Source organism: Sciurus vulgaris, assembly GCF_902686455.1.
Source record: "Sciurus vulgaris genome assembly, chromosome: 3".
In the NCBI taxonomy this organism is placed as follows: domain Eukaryota; kingdom Metazoa; phylum Chordata; class Mammalia; order Rodentia; family Sciuridae; genus Sciurus; species Sciurus vulgaris.
Window position 1 is genome coordinate 5,285,365 of NC_136463.1, and position 26,906 is coordinate 5,312,270.

Here is a 26,906-nt window from a genome sequence, read left to right on the forward strand (position 1 = left end):
GAAAAAAAGAAAAAGAGAGACGAGTGGGTGGGGGAAACCGAGGAACCCTGGGAGAAGGAAGAGAATTTGCTCTCAGTTTCTTCCTTTGATCTTCTAAGTAACCGCAATTGAGTATTTATTTTGCTAAAGAAAGGTTTGGACTGTTACCACACTGCCTCTGTCACATTCCAGTTTCCCTTGGTATTAAGAGACAGATGGTGGGCTTCTTTGTGTCTGCCCGGTCTCTGCCTTGAGAAAAGTGAGAGAGCAGCAGAGAGGATACCAGGCTGAAACATTAGTGGCACATTCTTTTCACACTGATTACCACGCAGAACGTGCAGCCCCTTGGTGGGCACAGTGGCACACGCCTGTCATCCCAGCAACTCGGGAGCCTGCAGCAGGATGATTGCAAGCTCCAGGCCAGCCTCAGCAAGACCCTGTCTCAAAAGGGCGGGGCAGGCTAGAGATGTAGCTCAATTGCAGAGCGCCCCTGGATACAATCCCCAGTACTGGGGGAAAAAAAAAAGTGCAGCCCCAAGTGGGGTGAATTCAAAACGGAAAGAAGGGCAGGGCCAACAATGAGGAAAATGAAGACAGTGGGGACATGCAGTGCAGAAGCAATCTCACAGGGTCTGGAACTTGATAGAAACCATCTGTGACTACAGTAAAGCAAAACGGCATGGACCTCCTGATTTCTTTAAACTAGTTCTTGAACAGGGACAATGTCTCAGGCCCTTCATTTTTCCAAATGCCAGATGCCTGGATAGCAGGGCAGAACCAGGAAGAGGCAGTTGAGGCTCCTGGGATAAACATGACACAGAGCGAGGTCTACCCAGGCACTTCATGCACTTCCCACTGGTTCCAGCCAGCCCGGGTGGCATAAACAAATCGTCTTTCATTTTTCCTTTTAACTTGAAAAGTAAATCAAGAAGCTACAAACCCAACTGAGATTTGCAACCATTTGAACAGTCCTGAGAATGAAAACAAAGAGGAATTCACTTTGACCAGAAGCAAAATAGGAAAACCCAATTGCCAATTTCCTTTTCCCCCCAGTGCTGGGTTCTGAATCCAGGGCCTCAGGCTTGCTAGCAAGCGCTCTACCACTGAGCTACATCCCCAGGGTCTCATTAAATTGCCCAGGCTGGCCTCAAACTTGTGATCCTCCCACCTCAGTCTCCTGAGTTGCTGGGATTACAGATGTATGACGCTATGCCTAGCAACTGCTGACTTCTCCTCCTCTTCCTTTTTGGTACAAGGGATTGAACCCAGGGGTGCTGAACCACTGAGTCACATCCTCAGCCCTTTTTTATATTTTATTTAGAGACAAGGTCTCACTGAGTTGCTAAGTACCTCACTAATCTGCTGAGGTTGCTTTGAACTGGAGATACTCCTGCCTCAGCCTCCTGAGCTGCTGGGATTACAGGTGTGGGTCAACGTGCCCTGCAGTTGCTGACTTCTTTTTTTTGTGGTGCTGGGGATTGAACGCAGGGCCTTGTGCTTTCAAGGCAAGCACTCTACCAACTGAGCTACATCCTCAGCCCAGTTGCTGACTTCTTAATGGACAAGGTTATTTGCCTTAACTGAGAACCTTAGGTTGCCAGAAGCAGCTTTGTAGGGTCCTGAGGTGTTTAGAATCTCACTCCTCTATGCATTAACCTAGCCCACAAAACTGGAGCACCATATGAAATTCTCTGCTGGTGGCTCTGACTTTAATTCATCATAGCCACTGGCAAAGGATCTGGAGAGGGTTCAGGGCCTGTGGGTTGCTGACTGGGCCCTACCTTTTGGAGAGATCTGTACTTATTCAGGACAGCTGGGGCTCTAACCTTTCTTTCCCCGCGGCAGGGGCCTGTCTGAGCTCCCTGGGTTACCTGAGGCAGCAGCTGGCCTATTTGTGTTGCTGCCTGGGGAATGGTGCACTCCAGGGCAGCGCCTGTCAGCTTCACCTGCAGGCTCTCAGCCCTTCCTGTTACAGGAATCTGTTGAAATGAGTACATGTGTTCCAAGGGTGGAAAATGCACATCTGGGCTGAAACCAGGACATCCAAAATGAACAGAGTTAAAAGCTCAAAGGAGCTAGCTGACCTAGAAATTACTTGTCCCTGTGCTTCCTCCAGCCTTCTGTTTTCTCCCTTAGACCCAAGTTTGAGAAGGCTCAAATCTGATAAAATATTTGGCTTTTACTCCTGTCTTCTACAGATATTTAAAGGAAACCCCAAGACCCTCAAATACTGGGTTTTCTGTGGGAATTCTCCCAAGGGCTGCATCCGTAGCATGGAGGATAGTGACACTAAGGAGACCTGCTATTCGCATGCAATCTCCCTATGCACAGTGTTCAACCTTCCCCAGACCATGTTTTCCACTTAAAAGCTTTTTTATGGCTCTCTGGACAGCAGTCTTCTGAATTTTTCCTCTCCTCTGTGCTGACTTCTCCCTCAGGCACTCTCCCTGGCCCAGATCTCTGGCAAGGGAGCTGCGCAGAGCCTAGGAAAGTCCAGAGAGGAATGCAGGGCCCGTCCCCTGAAGATGTGGCTGCTTGGAAGGTCTGGCTCTTATCTCACCTTTGCCCTGGGCACTGACTGAGGTTCTCTTTCCAAACTGTAATATGATGTGATTACCCTGTTGACTGTGAGACTCTAACCCAATTATTTCACAGAAAATCTCTTTGATCTAGAAGTTTTCTAAACTACCCCCTTTCCCTTCTGTCTCTGGCCACCATTTCTTTTTATAATGAATCTTGGTTCAGTTATTACATCTCAGCAATAGCCACTGGTGGCTGAACTAGTTTTAGCTGAGAAAACAGGTAAAAATTCTAAGAGTTTGACCCAAAATTAGATTCTTGATTTGTCCAATTCAAAGTCAGTGCTCTTTCTCTGCTTTGGTTTCTTCAACTGTAAAATAAGGATGGTATTTATTTATTTATTTATTTATTTATTTATTTATTTATCTATCTATCTATTTTTGTACCAGGATTGAACCCAGAGGCATTTAACCACTAAGTCACATCCCCAGCTCCCCTTTTATTTGTATTTGATTTAGAGACAGAGTCTCACTGAGTTGCTTAGGACCTCACTAAGTGGCTGAGGTTGGCTTTGAACTTGTGATCCTCCTGCCTCAGCCTCCTGAGTTGCTGAGCTTACAGGTATGCACCACTGTGTCCAACTACTATTTGGACTTTGAACCTCCAAAACTGAGAGTTGAATAAACCTCTTTTGCATCTACATAAAATACACACACACACACACACACACACACACACAGCCTTGCATATAAAGAATATTCAATAAACATCCACTAATATTATAGGGCCCATGCCTGTGTTCTTTTACTATTCCAAGCACTGGACTCATGACTCCTTCATGGGAGGAGGAACCAAATTCTGAGTTTAGGATTGTTATCAAAGAGGGGGATGAACCCGAGTCCCAGGCTTGAGCAGGCTGAGGTAGTAGTAGAGTAGATACCTTGTAAGCAACAGGAATTAGCTGCGTGCCTGGCCCTGGCTAAGAAAAGGAAACACTTAGACACAAATAAACCCACAAAAGGGAGGGATGACCCCTTTACAAAATGCTGAGGTCAGAAAGAACAAAGGCTTCTGAACAGAGCCCGAAATTATAAAGCAACATTTTACTTTGTGACATGGTGAAGGCCTATTTTGAGGCGGTTCTAGATTCTTCATGACTTGTATTTTGCCTTTACTAAGCAATTACAAGGTAGAACTTGTGTGTGGAGAAAGGAGTATGCAGGAGGACCCAGGTTCCCTCCCATAGCTATGTTCAGAAACCTTCTAGAAGCTGGTTAGGGCCAGCTGTCACAGGGGGGGTGGGAACTTTGCCATGGATCCCTGGGGCCTATAAGAGGTTGTTGGGGGCAGGGATTTGCCTGTAACTTATTCTCTCTTCAGCATCTGTCAGTGTAAATGACAGGAACTGCGTTCCTGCCATCCTGAAGACCCTGGAGAAAACCAAGGCAATTTTGAGTATGTAACTTTAGCAGCAAGCTGGCTGGCTGGCACCGAAAAGAGGGTGATGGAAAATGTAAAATATAATCAGGAAAGAGCTGGACTCTAAAAATAGCTTTACACACCTAATCAAAGAAACTAGTTACTCCAAACTGTATTCTCAATATTGTTGAAAGTCGTTGGTCATGTTCTAGCAACTGTAATTTTTGCTGATTAGTACACCTCTGGGGGGCGGGGGAGCCAACCCACCAGACTCACAAATAAATAAAAGGTTGAAAACACAAGTGGCTGTAATTAAGCTTTGGAATGACGTCTTCTGCCTGCCCAAGCTTCCCACTGTTTTTTCTTTGTGTTTATCAAGGGAGCCCCCAAGTCGGTCCTGCCTGGTCCTTTTCCTCTATGATGACTTTCTTCAACCGCAATGTCACATGCAAAGCCTTGTCAAAGTTTCCAGGGTCCAGTTTCCAAGTTACTGGCAGCGGGTGAATGCCTTTATCTTATCCTGAGTTGATCCTAACTTTGGGGCTGAGTTTTCCAAGGGAACCATAAACAGCACGTACAAAGTTCCGACGGGAGAGGGTTGGCCACAACTTCCTAGCCGGTCACCAGCATCGGCTAGTCTTACCGGGCCCGGGACGTGCGCTCGGCACAGCACCTGGGGTTCAGGCGCAGGGCGCAGGACAGATGTTAACGCCTCGGGAACCCGTGCGAACCGCGCGCCCCTGTGCGGGGTGTCTGACAGCAGACGTTGGCAGATGCCGAGGGTGGGACAGGACAGGCAGCCCCGGGCCGCGGAGCGGCGGGGCGAGGCGGGGGCCGCAGGCTTTGGGATGCGGGACAAAGGCAGGCGCGCGAGCGCCGGGCGGCGGGAGGAGGCGGCTCCCCGCGCGGTCACCCAACCTGGACGAACAGGCAGGCCCGACGCCTCCCCGCCCCGCCCCGGTCGCGGCCCCGCGCGCCGCTCTGGTCAAGGCCCCGCGCGAAGCACGCGCTGCCGGCCCCGCCGCAGCTCGCCGCCCATTGGTTGGCCCAGCGCGGGCGCTCCCGCCCCGCCGCGCCATTGGCTGGGCCGCCGCGGTCCCCGCGCGAGCCGCCGCTGACATCACGCGGCCTGCGGCGGCGGCGCCCCCGGCCCAGCCCGAGCCCCCTCGGCAGAGGTGCCGCCGCGGTGCCGGGCGGAGGATGGTGCGCGGCGCGCCGGGGGTCCCCCGTCGCCAGAGCCGCAGCGCCGCAGCCCAGCCGGACGCGGCGGGCAGCCGACCCCCGCAGCGGGCGCGGGGCGGGCGGCCGCGGTGAGGCGCGGAGGGCGGCGGGGCGCCGGGGCCGGCGGGGCTCCGCAGCGGCCATGGGGGCCCTGACCAGCCGGCAGCACGCGGGCGTGGAGGAGGTGGACATCCCGTCCAATTCTGTGTACCGCTACCCGCCCAAGTCCGGTGAGGGCCGGGGGAGCGGGAGCGGGGAGGGCAGCGCGTCGGGGGCTCTGCGCGGGGCCGCGACCCGGTGGCCGAAACCGCCTTCCGCGCGGGAGGGCGTCGAGTAGGCCGAGGTCGCCCCTCGCCCCGGCCAGGGGCTGCGCTGGCGCCTGCGGGGTCGCCGAGGTCACCCTCCACTGAGGACGTGAGCAGCCTCCATGGTAATCTGCCCTGCGACAGGGACGCGCGCCCGCGGGGATGCGGCGGCGCAGGCGGTCCGCGCGCGGCGCTGCGGACTCCGCATTGGCGCCTGGCACCTGTGCCAGGTGCTGCCTCTGGGCTGCCGCATCCCGTGCCTCCGGGAAGCTTAGAGCTGGGTTTCTCCTGGAAGAGCTTCGGCTGCCTGCTGGAGGAGGGGGCCGAGCCGGCGGGCGCAGTGCCGGAGCTTCCCCAGACGCTGTCAGAAGGAAAAGGCATCAGTGTTTCCACAGAAATGTTTGGGAGTCTGAGTGTCAGAGGCGCTCGGCTGGACCCTCCGCAGCTCTGGGACGGCGCAGCGTGTTCGAAATGTATGGAGTTACTGTGTGTGTTTGCAGACGCATACCTTCCTTTAAAGAGGTACCTGCCTGCGGTCGCTGGGTTGTGGCATCAGCGTTGGAGGTGCAGGAGGATTCTGACCACCGAGGAGAGAGCATCACAAGGCTTCCAGTTGAGTGAGAATCGGCCCATCCGAACTGCTGGCCCATGACCCAGCTCGGCTATCTGCTCTTTACCTTTACTTGTTATTCTCCAGACTTGCTGGGACCCTTGGCTCCCACCTTGTCTCCCCCTAGCATAGGCCCCGATGGGGATTCTGTTGATCTGGGAGTGAGGTGTCAGAACGGGAGCTGAGCCAGTTTCCTCTTGGTAGAGTAAAGACACACTAATGAGACGAGCTGGTTTCTCAGCAGTAAGTCCAGTTCCTGCCAGGTGGAAGCGGCGGCCAGACAATGAACCTGTCTCCCTGCAGACTGTCTGCCAGAGCCCTTTTTCTCACTGCTTTTGTGCCAGAGAATGAATCCTTGCAGAGATGGGCATGCGTTAAGAGCTGTGTTAGAAAGGTCCAGAACAGAGCTATGGATCGTCGGTAATTTAACAAAACTGGCTGATTATGATTTTGTGAAACCAGTGCCAAAGAAGGCACACATCTTTTTATTTTTATTTTTTTGAATTGAATTAGGCACTTTTATTTTCCTTAACTGGAAAAATATTTTATATATACTTTATTTTTAAATTAATATTTATTTGTTCTAATTGGTGGTATATGACAGTAGAATGCATTTATACATTTTGATAAATTATACATAAATGAAGTGTAATTTCTCATTTTTCTGATTGTGCATATCATAGGATCATATGGGTCACGCAGTCATATATGTTCATGAGGCAGTGATGTCTGTTCTTCACTCTACTATCCTTCCTACCCCCATACCCCTTCCCCTCCCTCACTCCCCTCTACCTAATATAAAGTAACTCTATTCTTCCCTAGTGCCCCACCCCACCATTGTGAATTAGCATCTGCATATCAGAAAACATTTGATCTTTGGTTTTTTGAGTTTGGCTTATTTTTTAGTAGACAAAAATATGCAGTAGTTTGCTTTTTTTTCTTACATCACTTGGCTTTTATTGATTGGGATATGGAGCAACTATTGCTGAGCTTGGAGTTCTTAATAGTTTGCTTCCTTACCTTCCTTTAGATATGGTATTTCAAAAAGGTAAATCTCTGAGAGGCAGTTCACAAGGGGTATTACTACAACTGTGAATCTTGGATAACAATAGTAAAATTATAATGGACCAAACTAAAACTTCTCCAACACACCCGGTACTTAGTCTAAAATCAATCAAACTTTTAAAACTTTTACCTAATCATTTTAATCAGAAGTTATGTATGAGAGAAATCTTTACACAAGTGGACTAAATTATGATAACAGTAAAACAGAAAAAGAAATCAGCACATCCGTGTCCCAGTCAGTACACCTTTATGCACATGAAGACTTGGGGGAACTTGCACATCTGTGCTCTAGTCTAGAGGTACCTCCACCCCATCTGATCTTTAAATTGACCTGGCTCTTTATGGAATTGTAGTCTTGGACCTGCCAGCATCTGTTTGTTGAGTGAATGGGGACCAGATCCACTCATTTTATTGGTAAGAGTAGAGACCCAGAGAAATAGAAATGAATTGGTGGGGCCAGGGTCATGCAGCAAGTAAGATTTTTTTTTTTTGTGCCGAGTATCAAACCCAGGGTAAGTGCCCTACTGCTGAGCCACATTCCCATCCCTCATGCGGCGGATTTTTTGCCTCCTGCCTGTTTTACAATACTGGAGTGGAACCCAGGGGTCCTGTATCACTGAGCTCCATCCCAATCCTTTTTAATTATGTATTTATTTTTATTTCAAGATGAGTTCTCACTAAATTGCCCAGGCTGACCTTGAACTTGTGATTCTCCTGTCCCTGCCTCTCAAGTTGCTGGGATTACAGGGATGTACGCCACTGTACCTGGCCAGTGCCCTTTGTAGCGTCTTTCTCTGCCTTCCACAAGGACAATCTTGTCCATGATGATTGTGGAGTGGAGGCTATTTTGTGTAAGAACCCAAGTAAAACTGAAGACTTGTCCCTGTTGAGGAATCAGACTGGATTGATTTTGAGAAGTGTCCTTAACCTGCTTATTGATAGTGGAACAAAGCAAAGAACAGGTCTTAGCTTTCTCCAGGTGATAGAACATGCTTTGTGGTCTAGGTGACAAGTGGAGACCATCCTCTGGCTCACCAGAAACAGAAAGAAACACTGTCATCTGTTCTTGTAGTAATGGTGGTCACCCTAGTAGAAATTGCACCCCCTTTGTCCATTCTTTCCTTCCTTCTATATATTTTTAATGAATATTAATTTTACATTCACATTGAACTTGAAACATTTAAAGGTTATTGAGAATGGCTGATTTTTTGTTAGGACTTGGGTTCACTCTTTTTTTTTTTTTTTGGCATAGAGTATTGAACTCAGCTTTGTGCATGACAGTAAAGTACTCACCAGCAGTGCCACATCTCCACCTGACTGGCTTATGGCACACAGTGAAAGTTTTATTCTCACTACTATTATCCATCTACCTATTCCCTTTCCTCTCCATACATCCCCATTCCTGTGCCACCACTTCTGTATTTTTTCTCATTTTTCCAGGTACTTTTGTAAATACAAGCAAAGCATGCTGTTTAGACTGTTCTTTGTTCTTTCACTTCCAGAAATATTAGAAATCTTTTTATATTTTCTCCATATTTGAGAGGTTTCTTGTTCTTTTTAACAACTGTGTAATATTCCTGTGGGTGCACATCATTAGTTTTTTACACAGTCTTGTTGATGAACATTTGGGCTTTTACAGAATTTTACAATTGCAAAGAGGACAGCAATGAATACTGTTATGCTGTGTTCTTAGATGATTGTTGATTATGTTAATAAATGCACAAACTCTATTAATCTTTAAAGTAACAGGCATGATGGAGATTAGTTTCTGTATAGTATTTGTTTCCTATTAGCATAGAGAGCAAATTTTTTTTTTTTTTGGGTACTGGGGAATTAAACCCAGGGGTGCTTAACCACTTAGCCACATCCCAGCCCTTTTTATTTATTTATTTATTTAATTTTATTTTTATTTTTTTGCGGTGCTAGGGATTGAACCCAGGGCCTTGTGCTTGTGAGGCAACCCTTTTATTTTTTATTTTGAGACAGGGTCTCACTAAGTTGCTTAGGGCCTTGCTAAGGGCCTTGCTAAGTTTCAGAGGCCGAGTTTGAACCTGTGTTTTTCCTGCCTCAGCCTCCCAGTCTCTGGGATTACAGGCTTTTGCTGCATTTGATTGTGACTTTGTACTTTTTGAGTTAGAGGCCATAGGTGCTTTTAATCCTTATCTGAGATCTTTGCTTCTTCAAAAGCTGGTGATCATGTTTGGCAAAGGTTATGACTTTGCCAAGATGGTAATTTTTATGCATATGTACCTACTTTCTTACAGGAGTATTCTCATGAATAGAGGTCATGGGGCCGCTTTCTATATATAGGAAGAAATAAGCATGCTATAAAGACAACCAAATCATGTGAATCAGGAAAATCTGGTTAGTTTTTCTACACATATTTGAGCAAATTGTAAAATAGTAATAGTTCATTTTGTGAACTTTTAAGAAGGAAATCTCATGAAAATTTAGAATGGTAATTAGAGTCCTGACCAGCTAACTTGGTCAGACCTTAGTTTTTGCTATTTAGACCTTTAACTGATAGGATGAACTCTCCCCTACCCCTGTTATCAAAGGTAATCTCCATTGTTTAAAGTCAGAGGAGATATTAATCACATCTACATCATTACTCTCCAAATTTCTATTATATTGGAGTATACATATTCTTGTCAAATGGGTCTGTCCCATGGCAAGAGCAGTTTTTAGAAGCATATATAAATCTTTGACTTTCAGATAATTGTAAGTTTCTCTTAGCTTTTAGGTGCATCAATTTATTTATTTTTAAAATCTATTTTTATTTTTTGTGGGACTGGAGATTGAACCCATGGGCGTTCTACCACTGAACTATATCCCTAGTCCTTTTTATTTTTAGACAGGTACTCCTTAAATTGCTGAGTCTGGCCTTGAACTTGTGATCCTCCTGCCTCAGTCTCCTGAGTAGTTAGGTTATAAGCATGCGTTACCACCCCCAGCAGCTTATTTATTTAGGTACTGGGGAACCTCACACCTACTAAGTGTGTGCTCTACCTAACACTTAAAATGTTATAATTTGGCTGGCGCGATGGCACACGCCTGAAATCCTAGTGGCTCTGGAAGCTTAGACAGGAGGATTGCAAGTTCAGAGCCAGCCTCAGCAAGGTGAGGCACTAAGCAACTCAGTGAGACCCTGTCTTTAAATAAAATACAAAATAGGGCTGGGGATGTGGCTCAGTGGTTGAGTGCCCGAGTCCCTGGTACCCCCCAACAAAAGTAATAATTCTCTTACTTTTTTTTTTTTTATTTTTGGTGATGGCAAAGAGGTCAGTTTTGGAAAAGAATGAGAAACCAACTCTTTATTAGGGATTCTAAAATTCCAGTAAATAATTCCTGAGAGTTGGCAGATATGTTCTTTCTTTTTTCCTCATATTTTTATTGGTACATTATAGTTGTACATACTGATGGGATTTGTTACATATCCATACATACACACAAGGCACAATAGAACAAAATAGTTTGGCCAGAATCACTCCCCAGCACTTCCCGCCTCCCTCCCTCCCCCTACCCCTTGGTCCCTTTCCTCTACTGATTTCCCTTTGATTTTCATGAGATCTACCCTGATCTTTCTTTACTTTTTTCCTCTCTAACTTCCGCATATGAAAGAAAACACAGAACCCTCGACCTTCTGAGTTTGACTTATTTCACTTAATCTATTTTCCTGCAAATGACATATGCATGTATTCATGTATTCATTGACCATTTGTATTTCTTCTTTATGACTGAATAAAACTCCATTGTGTATATATACCACATTTTCTTTATCCATTCATTTCTTTTTAAAATTTTTTTTGTTGCAGTCGTAGATGGACATCATGCCTTTATTTATTTTTATGTGGTGCTAAGGATTGAACCAGTGCCTCACGCATGCTAGGCAAGTGCTCTGCCACTGAGCCACAACCCCAGCCCCCCATTCATTTCTTTAAAAAAAAAAAAAAAAAATATATATATATATATATATATATTAGTTGTCGATGGACCTTTATTTTTATTTTATTTTATGTATGTGTGGTGCTGAGAATCAAACCCAGTGCCTCACACATGTCAGGCAAGTGTTCCACTACTGAGCCACAGCCCCCCAACCCCCCATGATTTCTTCATCCACCCACCTAGGCTGGTTCCATAGTTAGGCTGTAATGAATTGTGTGGCTATAACACGTATATACATGTATCATGATGTCTTTAATTCTTCAGGGTAAATACCAAGAAGTGGGTTAGTTGGGTCATATCGTGGTTCCACGCCTAATCTTTTGAGGAACCTCCATACTGATTTTCGTAGTGATTGTACTAATTTACATCAGAACAAAAGTGAAAAGTGTTCTTTTTTCTCCACATCCTCTCCAGCATTTATTATTATTTGTGTTCCTGATGTCTGCCATTCTGACTGGTGTGAGATGAAATCTCTGCAGTTTTGATTTGCATTTCCCTAATTGCTAATGATGTTGAGCATTTTTTATGTATTCATCGACCATTTGTCTTTCTTCTTTTGAGATGTGTCTCTTTAATTCATTTGCCCATTTATTAGTTGGGTTATAATTCTCTTACTTTTGAAACCCTACTATTTTTTCTTCATTTGTACTTCATTGAGAGCAGAGGGAATTAGTTTTTCTTCTTGGTTTTGTCTTAAGATTTAGAGGCTTTGACTTCCTTATATGATGGTACTTTATGTTCTTGGTATTTATTTTCCCTTTTTCCTTATCCTTATTTACACATTAATTGAGCACCTGTTGTATGTTATGTATAGTGCTGGTCCCAGTGTGTAGATTTTGATCCATGTATTTGTGCTTTTGATGCTATGAACAGAAGAACAGAAACCCTCAAATCGAATTTTGTAATTTGTGATGTGGGCCACAGACAATAGTAGTAAAAACACAAGGTATTTGGTGGCTGGTAGCAGCAGAGTAACAGAACCAACAAGAGACAATGAGGTTTACTTTGAGGAATTGGCACATGTGATGGTGGGGGCTGGCAGATCTGAAAGCTCTACAGCAGGCCAGCAGACTTGTAGGATTTCTGTTACAGTCTTAAGGCAGAATTCTCTCCTTCCTGGGAAGCCTCAGATTTTGCTCCTAAAGCCTTCAGTTGATCGAAAGAAGCCTACCCATATTTTCAAAGGTAAGCACCTTTACTTAGTCACCTTTTAGAGAGATGTTAATCATATCTACAAAATCCCTTGTGTTTGAACAGACAACTCGGCACCATAGTAATAGTCATGGCAGCTTCCTATTTTATTTTTATTTAAAAAAAAATTTTTTTTTGGTACCAGGGATTGAATCCAGGGTACTTAACCACTGAGACACATCCCCAGTTTTTAAATTTTTTTATTTTGAGACAGGATCTCACTAAGTTGCTCAAGGCCTTGCTAAATTGCTGAGACTGGCTTTGATCTTGAGATCCTCCTGCCTCAGCCTCCGAAGCTGCTGGGCTTAAGGTGTGTGCCACCACATCTGGCAGCTTCCTATTTTAGATCTTCTTGCTAACTGGGTGTTAAGCTTTGTTTTGGTTGCTGAGAGAATGCTTGAACATAGAAAACAATAAAAAAGTATACAGTCTTTAAAAATCATTTAGCCAAGCTCAGTGCTACACACCTGCAATCCCAGCTACTTGGGAAGGCTGAAGCAGGAGGACCACAAATTCAAGACCAGCCTGGGCAATTTAGTAAGAACTTTCCTCAAAATAAAAAAATAGAAAGAGCTGGGGATGTAGCTCAGTAGTAGAGCATTTACTTAGCATGCTCTGGGCCCTGTGTTCCATCTTCAGCACTGTAATAATAATGATGATGATGATAATAACAATAATAATGTAAAAATTACAAAATTTCAGTGCCCATTGTTTAGTGCCAGAGGTAGGATGTGTGCTTATATAAATAAATAAGAATATGCATAATCATCTAGGCTATATCCCAGGAATATGAAGCCAGTTTAATATTTGGTAGTTGATTAATCAATGTTAATGCACCATGTTAATAGAATAAAGAACAGAAACCACATGATCATCTCAATAGCTGCAGACAGGATGATTGACAGAAGCACCACCCATCAGTGATAAAATAACTTGCCATACTAGGAATGAAAAAGAACTTGCTCACCCTGAGAAAGGGCATTTAACCTGAACACTTTCCTGTTAATAGCAGGAGGAAGGGAAGGACATCTGCTTTTGGGTTCAATATTGTACTAAAGATTCTAATATAATAGGGCAAAGAAAAAATTATGGTATCCAGCTTGTAAAGGAAAATGAAACTTTTTATTCATAGATGACATGATCCTATATGTAGAAAAATAATAAGGATTACACAAACATACAAACTAATAAAAAGTAAGGAAGGCTGCAGATGGAAGATCAACATAAAAAAATCAGTTGAATTTAAAAAGAAAAAATTTTTTTCTGTGCGATGATTGAGCCCAGTTCCTTGGATATGCTAGGAAGACTCTACCACTGAGCTACACTCTCAGTTCCAATTTTTATTTTTACATAATCAATCTGAAAAATGAAGAAAGCAGTTCCATCCCCACTAGTATCAAAAAGAATAAATACTTAGGAATAAATTTAACAAAGGAAGTTTAAGACTGATGCACTGAAAATTCCAAATGTTGCTAGGATTGATGGGTTAAAGAAATTTAAAGAAATCTAGATCAGGGCAGACATTTCATTTCATTGATTAAAAGACAGTATCATCAAGATGTCTTTGTTTTCAAAATTGATCTATCAGTTGAAAGCATTCCCTTAAAAATCTAACAGACATTTTTGTAGAAATTGGCTGGCTGATCTTGCAAATTTATATGGACATGCAAAGGACATAGGATATTCAAAACAACTTTGAAAAAGTAACAGAGTTGGAGGACTTTCATTACCGTATTTAAAAATTACTGTAAAGCCACAGTAATCAAGACAGGCTTTATTATAAAGCCACAGTAATCTAGTTTGGCATAATGGCATATAGATCAATGGAACAGATTGTGAGAAATAAATTCTTAAATTTATTGTAAGTTGCCTTTGACAAAGTGCCAGAACAATTCAATGGGGAAAGAATTTTCAACAAATGGTGCTAGGACCATTTAATGTTAACAAGCAAAAAATTTAACTCAGACCCCTTTCTCACACCACCAAAAAGTTAACTCAAATTGGATCATATAGTGAAAAGACAACCCAGAGAATGGGAGAAAATGTTTCCAAATCATATGTATCGTAAGGGATTTGTATCTAGAATATATAAAATCCTTTACAACCCAATAACAGAAAGACAACCCAATTAAGAATGGGCCAAGGACTCGAATAGACATTTCTCCTACAAAGACATACAGTGGACAACAAATAAATGAAATGATGAGCAGCACTGTTAACCATCAGGGAAACGCAAATAGAAGTAGGATTAGGTACCTCACATCCACAAGGATGGCTATGATCCAAAAAATAGCAAATGTGGGTGTGGATGTGGAGAAATTAAAACTCTCATACCTGCTCAGGCAGTCTCATTAAAAATCCAACTTAGTTCCTCAAAGGTTAGTTGCTATATGACTCAGCAGTTCCACTCCTAGGTTTATGTTCAAGAAAATTAAAATTACATTCACACAAAGTGTGTCCATGAGCCCGGTGTGATGCACACCTGTAATCCCAGTGGAAATAACCCAAATGTCCATCAGCTGATGAATGCAACACTGATAAATGAATTATGGTCAACACATTCCCTGGAACGTTACTTGACAATAAAAAGGAATGAAGTGTTGATACTCACACCATGGACGAACTTTGGAAACATGCTAAGTGAAGTTAGCTTGCAAAAGGTCATGTATTGTATCATTCTGTTTGTATGAAATATCCAAAGGAAAATCCATGGAGACAGAAGTAGATTAGTGATTGCCAGATGCTGCGAGAGGGAAAAAATGAGGAGTGACAGCTAATGGATTTCTTTGGAGTACTGGAAATGTTCTGAAATCAGATAGTGGTAAATGGTTATGCAACTCTGAGTGCAGTAAAAATCATGGGGCATTCAGGATGAATTGTATGTATGCGAACTATGTACCTCCAAGCTAATATGTGATGGGCCACAGACCTAAGTGCAAGAGTTAGTGTGATAAAACCTCTAAGACAAGATAATTACTTGATTTGGATTGCATAGTGGAGTTCTTAAGATACCAGAGCAGAATCCATACAAGTAAAACATAAATTGGATTTCTTCAAAATTAAAAACATTTCCATTTCAAAAGACACTAAGAAGAAGGAAAATATTTGCAAATCACATAAAGGATTTGTATTTATATAATTAATTAGAGCTCTTATTGAAGAAGACAAACTGATTTAAAAATGACAAAAGTTGAGTAGATATTTCATCAAAGACATAGGAATGGCTAATAAACACACTCAACATCAGTAGTCATTGGAAATAAAATTAACAGACTATGGAAACAATCCCTGAAAGTATAGTCTTAGAAATAAAATTAAGACTTCAGTGAGATACTGCATACCAAAAAAAAAAAAAAAAAAAACAAACCAATATCAAGGATTGATGAAAATGCAGAGAAGTTGGAATCCTTAGGAACTGCTGAGGGGATGTAAAATGGAATAGTCACCTTGGAAAGAGTTCGGCAGTGTCGTCTTGAAAGTTGAGCATAGCCAGGAGGCATGGCGCGTGGCAGTGATCCCAGCTCCGCAGGAGACTGAGGTGGGAGGGTCCCCAGTCTGAGGCTCTCCTCGGTAACTTAGCAAGACCCCGTCTCAGAAAGTAAAAAGGCTGGGGGTATAGGTCAGTGGTAGAGCAGCCCTGGGTTCAATCCCCAACACCCCCCCAATTCCATTCACATAAAGTGTTAAAAGTAGAGGTTTTACTAAAGATTGGTAAGGGGTGACGCGTTGGGGTCTCCACTGCAGAAATGCTGGCGCATGGAAGCACAGGAGGTTCTCTTGGCTCTTACGCTTACCAACCCCAGCCTTCTGTCTTCTTGTCTCCTTCCTTTTAACCTCTCCTTTTTGACTCTACTCTTTCCTCTCAGAAGAAAAATCACAAAGCAGTCTGGGTTCCATCAAGTAACAACAAAAGCTCTCTTATCTTTAGTGTGTCACTCTTCATTCTTCTTTTTCTTTTCTTTTTTTTTAGTGGTGCGGGGGATTGAACCCAGGGGCACTCTACCACTGAGCTGCATCCCCAGCTATTTAAAAAAAAAATTATTTTGAGGCAGCATTTTTCTAAATTGCTAATACTGGCTGTGAACTTGTGGTCCTCCTGCCTCAGCCCCTGAGCTGCTGGGATTATGGGCGTGTGCCATAAGTAGGTCTTTATTGTATTTCCCCCCAAAGATAGTGTCTTCCCCAAGAGGAGTGCTGGTGCCAGCTCTTAAGATAAAATGCCCTTTTCCCTTCCTCCTCCTTCCAGAGGAAACATCATTCACTGAATGTGAAGCAAAGATGGGGGATCCAGGTGAAAAGATATGAAGGTGGCCAAAGATCTAGAATGAAATTCCAAAGAAAAATCAAAGCTTGGGACTCTAGCAGGGGAAGGAGAAGCTGGCTGCTGAGCACATGTGATCTTAATCATCTCAGCAGCCGTCCTTTGATAGCAGTGTTAGCATCTCCATTTTACAAGTAAAGAAAGTGAAGCTCGAGAAGTTTAAGATCACATAGCTGGTGAACAGCAGCATCAAGATGAAATCTAGCTGTTTCGGGTCAAAGCCTTTGTTTTGATTCAGTGAGAAGAGAGAATGCAGAGCCCTGAGCTCTTACAAGTCCATGTTTATGGTCTGGGCAAAACCAGAGCCAGTGAGAGGTGGGAAGAGACCCAGAACTGCCCGGGCTAGAAGCAGGGGGAAAAGAGCTTCAAGTATGAGTGTTCCTAAGGTGAATGACATGTGAGAAAGTCTTTGGCCTGGTCGGTATTGCAGAGAAGAGTTCCAGGGGAGGGGTGGAAACCAAGATGGGAGGGCTTCCTGGGTGTAGGGTGGGAACGGAGGGACACATGACAGGAGAGGCCAAGGGGCGGGTATTAAGCCCTGGCAGACGGAGTGTGTGTTTTAAGTTGAGAGATCAGAAGATGTTTGTAGACTGAGGTAAGAAACGTGTTAAAGGATGGGAGAGGGCCACGGCTGCAGTGTCCTGTTCACCTTGGGGATTTCAACAACCAGTCCTATGACATTCTGATTTTAAAAATAAAAGAAGGAATGTTGGTTACTGTTGAGCTCTCCAGGAGGCAGAAGCCCTTGGGAATGAGAACTCCCTTGGAATGGGGGAAGGAGGCACACCTCTGGGAGACCAGGAGGAAGTGTGCGAGAAAGAAACAGGTTGGGGACTTGACGAGCGTGGGCAGGGTTTGGATCCACCCCTGAGAGTCTTGCTTTGAATACAGTGAAGTTACAATTGTTAACACTGTTGTGGTTTAGAACAGAACAGAATCCATATCTAGGTAGCATGCTAAAAGCAGAATTTTAAATTATTGGGGGAAATGGAAAATTGAATATTGTCTTAACAAAATTTCCTTTTTGGGTGGGTGGGGATTAACTTCTTATCCTACGGAGTGCACATCTACAAATTCCAGATGTTAAAACAACCAAATGAAATGGGGCGGGGGAGAAACTAGAAAGAGTAGAGAATTAGGCTTTTATGAGTAGGGCAACAGTTCCTTAAAGCTGGGTATTCAGTGGGACTGCGGGTGTTGGTGAAAGCACACAAGGCTCTGGAGTGAAAGTAGCTGGACTTGGGGACCATCATGACACTGCATCTTCTTATTTGTTTGACCTTGGATGAAATTACTTAACCTCTCTGTGCATTAGTATCCTCCTGTGAAATAAAAAGAAGAGTACTATCTTTATAGGGTTTCCAGGAATAACCCCGTGGTGCTTGTAGGTACAGTGCAGGCAGTAAGCTCTCACCAAGAGCACTGTAGCACTGCTGTTACTCAGCCATTAAAACAAAGGGACAGCCATCCATGGAAAGATGCCTGCGGTGCATTAGGTGACCGAGCAACTTACAGATTGATATGTGCACTCTCCCACTTAGTTGAAGAACAACAAAGCAGAAAACCTTGATGTATGAATGTGTAGAGAAAAATCTGGAAGGACAGAACCCATCTCACAGCCCAGTGTGATTCTTCTCATGCAGCAGGGTTGGAGCATCACTTAAAGTTAAATACTTCTATGTGTTCAGTTTTCTGCAAGGGGCTTGTATTACGTGTATGATTTTTAAAATAAAAATGCGAATGACATAAGCAGCAATGTAGCTGTTAGAGATGTTTGGATAGACTTGTTGGGAGAATTTAAAAATTTTTTTTATTTTTGTGACCTAAAGCTTATAGTATGTTATTGCAATGTAATGTAGATAAGATTTCTCAAATGTATGAAAATCTGATAGAATTCCATAGCCAATTTTCCCATATTTTAACTATGTGAAGTTTAAATGCAGTTTGATTTCCTGCAAAAATCAAGTATGTAATTCCATTAGTCCAAAAGTAAATAGTTCAAGATCTAGTATTTTTTACTTATAGGCAGGCTATTTGTTTAATTTATTATGCTATGACCTTAATAAGGAAAAATACAAAAAGAAGAGCAGATTGATTACAGGTCTCACAATAAAAACTCCATATTAGCATGAGATAGTGGCTAAGATCCAAAATTTGCTTGTCTGTTTTATAAAATATAAAGTTTTTGATGACTTCACAGGGATTTAAATCTTTGGTTTGGAATTGTGCCTTGACAGTAAATAAATTACTGTTTCTAGCTGGGCTCAGTAGTGCACGCCTATAATCCCAGCAATTTGGGAGGCTGAGGTAGGAGGATCACAAGTTTGGGCCAGCCTGGGCAACTTAGCAAGACCCTAAGCAAGGGTCAAAAGTAAAATATAAGAAGGACTGGGGATGTGGCTCAGTGATAGAGCGCCCATGCGTTCAGTCTCCAGGACCAGAAAAAACAAAACAAAAAGCAGTGAGTGGGTTGACTTTTTTTTTTTTTCTTTTTTTTCTTTTTTTAGTGGGAGAGAGTGAAATCTTATTTATCTGAGTAAGCTCTTCGTATAAACTCACTACTGGATGTTGGCAGCTTGCAGTTTACTTGTTTTATAAGCCTACTCTTAGAAAATTACTTTTTTTTTTTTTTTTTTTTTTAAAGAAATGGAGTCTTTCTCTTGCCCAGGATGGCCTTGAACTCCTGGGCTCGAGTACCTTACCCTCTAGAGTAGCTGGGACTACATGTGGGCCTTGACTGTGCCTGGAAAAAATAATATTATTTTGTTTTGTTTTTTGATGCTGGGGATGAGATCTTAAATCATCAGACCCACCTGGCATCTTGGCAGAGTAGAACTGTGCTCCTCTCCTCGTCTGGTGTCGGACGCTGTAGGAACTTTGAGGGGCTATGGCAGTTTTTCGTTCGTTTCATGAACATTGAATTGATCTTTGCAGTTTCAGCTACTGGCATTCCGTCGTATTGGTTTTCCTTACACTGCCAGCTTACTCATTTCCTTCTGATGGGACTTTGGAAGGCGGTGCAGTAATTGCGTGTGTGTTGAAAACACTGTGTGTCCTAACATTTCTGCCTACATCCAGAGGTCTTTTGCTTTTGCTCGTAAAGATACAAAAGGCAGTGTAGTCCATGCGTTTTTTGTTTTGTTCCATATTTTTTTTCTGGACAGGGACGCGATATATTGAATTTACTGCTTCTTCCATTAAACAAATAAAGAAAAATATTTCAAGTTAATGTGGAAAGCCAAATGTTTTTGAGGTAAAGGGTCTGATTTGTTCTTGAGAGGGAAAAAACGTGGACTTCATCAGGTTGAGCATCTTACCATCTAACGCATTGTTGCTTTTTTTCCTACAGTACAGAAAAGGGGAAAAATCAGATGTGCATGCACTTGGCTTTCCTTTCACATATATATGAAATGATACACATATCCATATTAAAATTATATAGCTGGGTGCAGTGGCGCACACCTGTATTCTCAGCAGCTTATGAGGCTCAGGCTGGAGTTTCCCAAATTCAGGGCCAGCCTGGGCAACTCAGTGAGACCCTGTCTCAAAATACAAAAAGGCTGGAGATGTAGTTCAGCGGTCGAGCACCCCTGGGTTCAATCCCAGTACCAAAACAAAAACAAAAAGCAAACGAAACAAATAAAACAACCAAAACCCAAAAAACACGTGCATGGGAGCATGCTCTTAGAGGGGTGTTGGTTTGATCTCTCCCCCACCCTCCTTGTTCTTGGCCTCTCTCCGATGATCAGATGGTGTGTCGTTTAGGACAGAGGATTTGGAGTTGGCCAGGCTTCAGGTTCAAACCTTGCCTCTCTTTGCTGCTGCTTCTTTGGCATGGGATTTTGTACAAGTCACCGAACTCTTTCCAACTGAAGAGTGGGCAAAAGTGTCATGTATCCCACAGGTGACATTTAAGAGGGATAATTCTAGTAAAGTCCTGTAACTTCCTTACCATACATAAGATTATAGTTAAGATTCAGATGACAACAATATAATCTGACTTGTGCCAAATTCTTCCTCTTCATAAGAGTTTAATGGAGGTGAAAGCCACATCACACAGAAGCAATTGTTTAAAGTGAACAGTTCAGTGGCATTTTGTGCATTTTCAGTGTTGCCCAACTGCCACCTCTGTTCCAAACATTTCATCGGCTCACAATAAACTCAGATGCTCACTAAGCAGTTACTCTTCATTCCCCTGAGCTCTAGCCCCTGGCCACCACCCACCTGCTCTCTTTCCATGCTTTTACCAACTCTGGACATTTCAGGTACATGTCATTATGCATTGTGACCTTTTGTGTCTGGCCTCTGGTTCAGCTCAGGGTTTCCAAGGTCTTCCCATGCTGTCCAGCACATTAGTACTTCATTCGTCTTTTCGGTTGAGTAATAGTGCATTGTATGGACATTTCATACCTTGTGTGGCCATTCACCTGTTGCCCAACACTTGGATTATTTACATCTTTGTGCTATTATGAATAGTGCTTCTATTCACAATATCATATGATTTCTGAGTCCCTTGTTTCTTTTTTGGGGGGTGGGGGGGTGGGTATCAGGAATTGAACCAGGGACCCTTAACCACTGAGTCACATCAAGAACCAATGAAGGCCTGGCATGGTGGTGCATACCTGAGCTCCCAGCAGCTCAGGAGGCTGAGGCAGGAGGATCTCGAGTTCAAAGTCAGCCTCAGCAACAGCAAGGCGCTAGGCAACTCAGACCCTGTCTAAATAAAATACTAAATAGAGCTGGGGATGTGGCTCAGCGGTTGAGTGCTCCTGAGTTCAATCCCCAGTATCCCCACAAAACCCCAAAAGAACCAAAAAAAACCACTGAAGGAGCATGGACAGTGGCAAGGACTGGGAAGAGTCCTGGTCTTTGCTGATTATACACTATAAAATTTGTGGAAATAAAGGGTGATTCAAGAAAGTTTCCTGCTTTGAGTTGTCTGTTGCTGTACTGCCTCCCCCAGTATTCTTTCTGAGGCAACCTGGTCATTTGTCTATAGGGTTTTCCACATTCCAAATTTACTGACTGCCTCTGAACTGTTATTAATCATGTTCTGTTCTGTTTTCTGTAAGCTGGTGGTTGGGTTCAGCACCTTGATCAATTTGTTTTCTTCTTACAGCTTTAGAAGTGCATATGACTTTGTTGTATTCTCTATCACTAGGTACATATCTGGTTGGCTTTTTTTTAGGGGACAGGGGCTAGTGATGATTTGTTAAGTGTTGTAAAACCATGATACTTTATCATTCCTCTTTGTTTTTTAGTTGGCATATTACTGTAAAGAGAAATATTCCCTCTTCTGTTAGTTACTTATCCGGAGGTACAGTTCACATAAAAAGAGTGAGAGAGATTTTTTTTTAATATTTTCTTTTAGATGTTGATGGACCTTAATTTTATTCATTTATTTATGTGTGGAGCTAAGATTCATACCCAGTGCCTCACACATGGTAGGCAAGTTCTTTGCCACTGAGCCACAACCCCAGCCCGGGATAGATGTTTAGTGCCTTCTCTTTACATTCCTGTTTTCTAAATAGTCAGCCATCGGTATCCATGGGATTCAACCAACTGCAGATCTGGAATACATGGAAAAACAGTGCACTGAATGTATGCAAATTTTTTTCTTGTCATTATTCCCTGAAAAATACAGTATAGCAAGTACTGAGAGCATTTACATTATAGTTGGAATTAGAAATAACCTAGAGATGATTTATAGTATGTGGGAGGATGCATGTAGGTTTTGTGCAAATAATCTGATGTTTTAGGCTGGATGTGGTGGTGCATGCCTGTAATCCCGGTGAATCAGGAAGCTGGGGAAGGAGGATGGCAAGTTCAAGGCCAGCCTCAACAGCATAGGGAGGCCCTAAGCAACTTGGTGAAACCCTGTCTCAAAATAAAAAAATAAAAAGGGCTGGGATATGGTACCCCTGGATTCAGTCCCCGGTACCAAAAAAAAAAAAAAACAAACAAACAGAGACATTTTATGTAAGGGTCTTAAGCATCTGTGAATTTTGGTATCTGCAGAAGGTTCTGGACCAATCCTCCATGAACACTGAGGGATGACTGTAATGAATTGGTTCAACAACAATGAGCTATAATTCTGCCATGGTGACTTTATACAAGTATTGTGGGAATTGAGTTGTAACTCAGTGGTACAGCACTTGCCTGGCATGCAAGAGGCCCTGAGTTTGATTCCCAGCACCACAAAAGCAAATAAAAAACACTGTATCATTATTCATGGACTCATGGACTTAGGCAATTAGCCATATTTCAATCCTTGCTATTATCAACCTGAAAAGCTCAGGTTAGTATGTTCTACCTTTGTCAGTGGGAATCTCTGCAAGTCAGTTCTTGAGTCTTTTGACCTGACTCTAGTGACTTTGAGAATTTCCTTGTTATCTGTACAGACAAGATGTTCCAGGCCTCGCTTGTGTGTTTCCTGCCCAAAGTCTGGAATGCAGCCCCCACAGAGCCGTGGTTCCTGTTGGTAGGAAATGATATTTGAGACCCCTCTCTGGGTACGAGAAGCTGTTACTGCCACTTTGTTGGTTATTGTTCTAAGCCTCTTCAGAGAACAGAGCTAGAAATGTATGGGTTTTTATTTATTTATTTATTTTTCTTTTTTCAGTATTGGGAATTAAACTCAGGGGCAGTTTACCACTGAGCTATGTCCCCAGCCTTTTTTATTTTTTATTTCGAGAGAGTCTTGCTAATTGCTGAGACTGGCCTTGAACTTGCAATCTTCCTGCCTTGGCCTCCCAAGTAGCTGAGATTACAGGTGTGCACAACCATGCCTGGATTTTGATATTTTTAATTCAAATTCAGGACTACATGTTTTTTTTCTTAATCTTGACTTCCTCTAACATTCTCCCAGGTGAGAATCCCTGATTCTCTATGACTCCAGGTATAATAAAATTAAAATATCACAGTTACTCATCTGCTTTATATCACATCCTCAAAATCATATGATTACTGTAAATAGTTTGAGGTATACATAAATTTTTCAGTTTCTTCCCTGTGGAATATGTCCCTTTAGAGATGTATAGACAAATTGCAGTGTTTAAATGTCATTTGGACTCATTTCTTTCTGTGTGGTTATGCTGCCAACTAGACATAGATTCATTTGTTTCACTGTAGATTTTTAGACATTGCTTTAAATTTTAAAAATTTTATAATTATGTATTATGTAGCCTCTTAAAGTGTGCAAAGAATTCTGAATAAGAGTCTTTATTAAGAAATTATAGCTCATTGGATTGGGCTTGGCTCAGTGTTCAGAGTGCTGTCCTAGCTTGTGAAGGCCCTGGGTCCCATTCCTAGCCCAGGAAGGAAGGAAGGAAGGTAGAAATCATAGCTCACTAATAATGAAAATTTGCAGTTTTCATATATTCTCCTTTTAACAAATAGGCAAAGAATTATTAGAGTTCTTTTCTCTCACCATTTCTGATTTCACATCACTGCTCATGCCTTTAAGAAGTAAAAAATATGCACGAGTTGTCCAAAGGCATCTTTGCTGAGGATGGTCAGAGTGTCCGGGTCCATGCCTGCCAAGGGGCAGCTGTGCACAGCTGTGCACCGAGGATCCCCTCTAGAAAGATAGACAGTCAGCAGAAAACTCCATGCCGTCTGAAATGGTCGGTTGAGTTCTCACTAAATTGAATCAAGGGCAAATCATTAGAAGGGTTCATTTAAAAGAAAGGAAAAGCTAGTTTTTGGATGTCCCTTTTTTTTTTTTTTTTTAGATGTTGATAGACCTTTATTTTACTAATTTACTTATATGCGGTGCTGAGAATGGAACCCAGTGCCTCACTCATGCTAGGCAAGCGCTCCACCCCTGAGTCACAACCCCAGCCCTGGATGTCTTAAATTTATTTTTCCTTTAACTGATGAGGGCTTCAGGAAGGAGCTTTTCCTATTTTAATTCATATAGTCTTACACATTTTCATATTTCCCATATAATAGCCAAATATTAAAAGAACATTGTCAAATGATTATTAATTGGGTTGATGAAACAGGAATTCATTGAGCTAATCTTAACAGAAAGAACATTTTTGCCACCAGTGCAATTTTGAGAAATCGTTCTAAGTTAGTAACTATATAAAAGTTATCTCTAATATTTTGTTCAATGTATTTTTTTTCCTGAAAAGTTGCCTACATTCAGTTTTTTTTTCTTTTTTTCTATTTATTTATTTGGCCCTGGGGATTGGATCAGGGGCACTTTACCACTGAGCTATACCCTCCAGCCCTTTTTTCTTTTTCTTTCTTTCTTTTTTTGGATGGAGAAAGACCAGCTCTTACAATGTTGCTCAGGCTGGCCTGGATCTCCTGGGCTCAAGCAATCCTCCTACCTCAGCTTTCTGAGACTGGAACTACAGCTCGGAGTACAGATGCCACTGTTCCCAGCCTTTTTTTTTTTTTTTTTTTTTTTTTTTTTTGGTGCTTAGTATTAAACTCAGGGCCTCATTCAGGAGATAGGCAAGTACTCTGCCGAGGCTGACTTTGAATTTGTGATCCTCCTGCTTTAGCCTCCCATGTAGCTGGGATTACAGGCATGTACCACACACCTGGCTATATCTTAGGGTTTTTTCTTTTGTTTTTTTGTTTGTTTGGGTTTTGTACTGGGGATTAAACCCAGGGGTGCTTAACTGCTAAGCCACATTCCCAGCCCTTTTTAAATGTTTTATTTAGAGACAGAGTCTTGCTAAATTGTTTAGGACCTCACTAAATTGCTGAGGCTGGCTTTGAACTCACAATCCTCCTGCCTCAGCCTTCTGAGCCACTGGGATTACAGGTGTGCACCACCATGCCCAGCTAGCTCTTAGTTTTTAACGTAAGACAAATCTATAGTGCACCTCTGTGCATCCTTCTTTTAATAGTGTGGCAAAAAAAAAAAAAAAGAAAGCATTTCCAATAGAACCCTGTCAGCTGCTGTAACAACCCCCCCCCCCACCCCCAGTCTTCAGTGGCCCGTGGACTTCCCTGTCCCGTATCTTTCACATGACTACTTACAGGTACTGGAAGCAACAGTCTCATACTGAACTCGAGATAGACAACACTGGACACCAAACCTGCTTCTCTCCATTCCTTTTTGTCCTTTGGTCAAGCCACCATGTGAAATCTTTAACTTTTCTAATTTTTCCTAGTGTATAATAAATGCATAACCCCCAGTATGCAGGAAGTATGTTTTACTAAGGTTCAACAGTCGATGGCGTATATTATTTGAGTAGGCTGCTTTCTGCTGAAGGCAGCAAGCACCTCCCCTCTGTATAAATTATGCACTTGGAAAATAGGGCTAGCAAGTGTGAGACATGAATAATTGATAATTAAGCTTTTCTAATGATGGATTACTGCAAATGGTGCTCTTTGTGTTTTTAAGTATTGATGGGTCACTTTCAAGAGTTTCTCAGTTGGTGCTTTGATTTGGGCCGCTATTACTCTCAAATCATATATTCTCAATTGTTAATTCAAGGATTGCCTCACTTAGTGGTGAGTGATCTTATCCGTGTTGTTTTGTTCCGTAGGTGTTTCCAGACTAAAGCTCCCTAGGTAGAGACTTTAAAAACGAATGTTCATTTCTGTTTCCTGTTAGGCTTGTCTTCTGTCCCACCTCCTTGGGGCTTCTCCACAGCCTGCAGTGCTGAACTTCATTTTTTCAGTTTGCTGTAAATCTTCAACAAGATTTGCAGCTGACTGAGGAAGTTAGACATCTCCTGGCTGTCTGTGCATAAACAAGCCTTTGTCCCTTCACAAGTTCTCGCATTGTTTGAGAGCTGGGTTGTGTGAGACCAGGAATGAGTAAGGTTCATAGTCCTTCCAGCCGCTTCCTTTAGAAGCTGGTTGTAGAAATGTGGGGTGAGCGGCGTTTGTGTGACCCTCAGAGGGAAAGCGTATTCCCAGGTTGCAGTGTCAGCGTCCCTGAGCCTCTCCTGGTGACTTGGCAGTACCATCACGTCCTGGTATGTTTCCCTGGTCTCTTTGGATGAGCCTGAGGGGAACTGTGACTGCTGACTCATGATTTCACTGGGTTACTGTATTATGTGGAAAATACACTCATCCCGTCTGGTTAAGGAGCAGAGACGGGCAGCTGACTGTGACTGACATCCCTGTAGCCCTGGCCATCAACCCTGTTAGTGAAGTGAGGCTAAGAAGGTGTGCTGTCTCCTTTCATACTGACCTGGTGCTTATTAAACGGTTCCTGTGATGCTGGCAGGTAAAGCCAGCAACAATGGTGTTAGTTAAATTCATATTTTCCAGTGAAACTGCCGTACGTTCTACACAAGTCAAAGTGTGAGGAGCTTCATCACAGGGATGATGGTGTGCAGTGGTGGATGCTGAGGCT

At 42.9% G+C, this 26,906-nt stretch overlaps 1 protein-coding gene across 4 annotated transcripts in view; it reads left to right on the forward strand.

Annotated features, from left to right (window-relative positions):
* Nucleotides 1-5,011: 5,011 nt before the first annotated feature.
* The window catches only part of RNF157 (ring finger protein 157), a 77,529-nt gene continuing 55,634 nt past the window's right edge, over nucleotides 5,012-26,906 (forward strand). For all 4 annotated transcript variants that reach the window (XM_079134925.1, XM_079134923.1, XM_079134926.1 and 1 more), the window contains exon 1: nucleotides 5,012-5,369. In XM_079134925.1, the coding sequence (XP_078991051.1) occupies nucleotides 5,282-5,369 (88 nt within the window). In that variant the 5' untranslated portion in view covers nucleotides 5,012-5,281. The remainder of the gene's footprint in view (nucleotides 5,370-26,906) is intronic.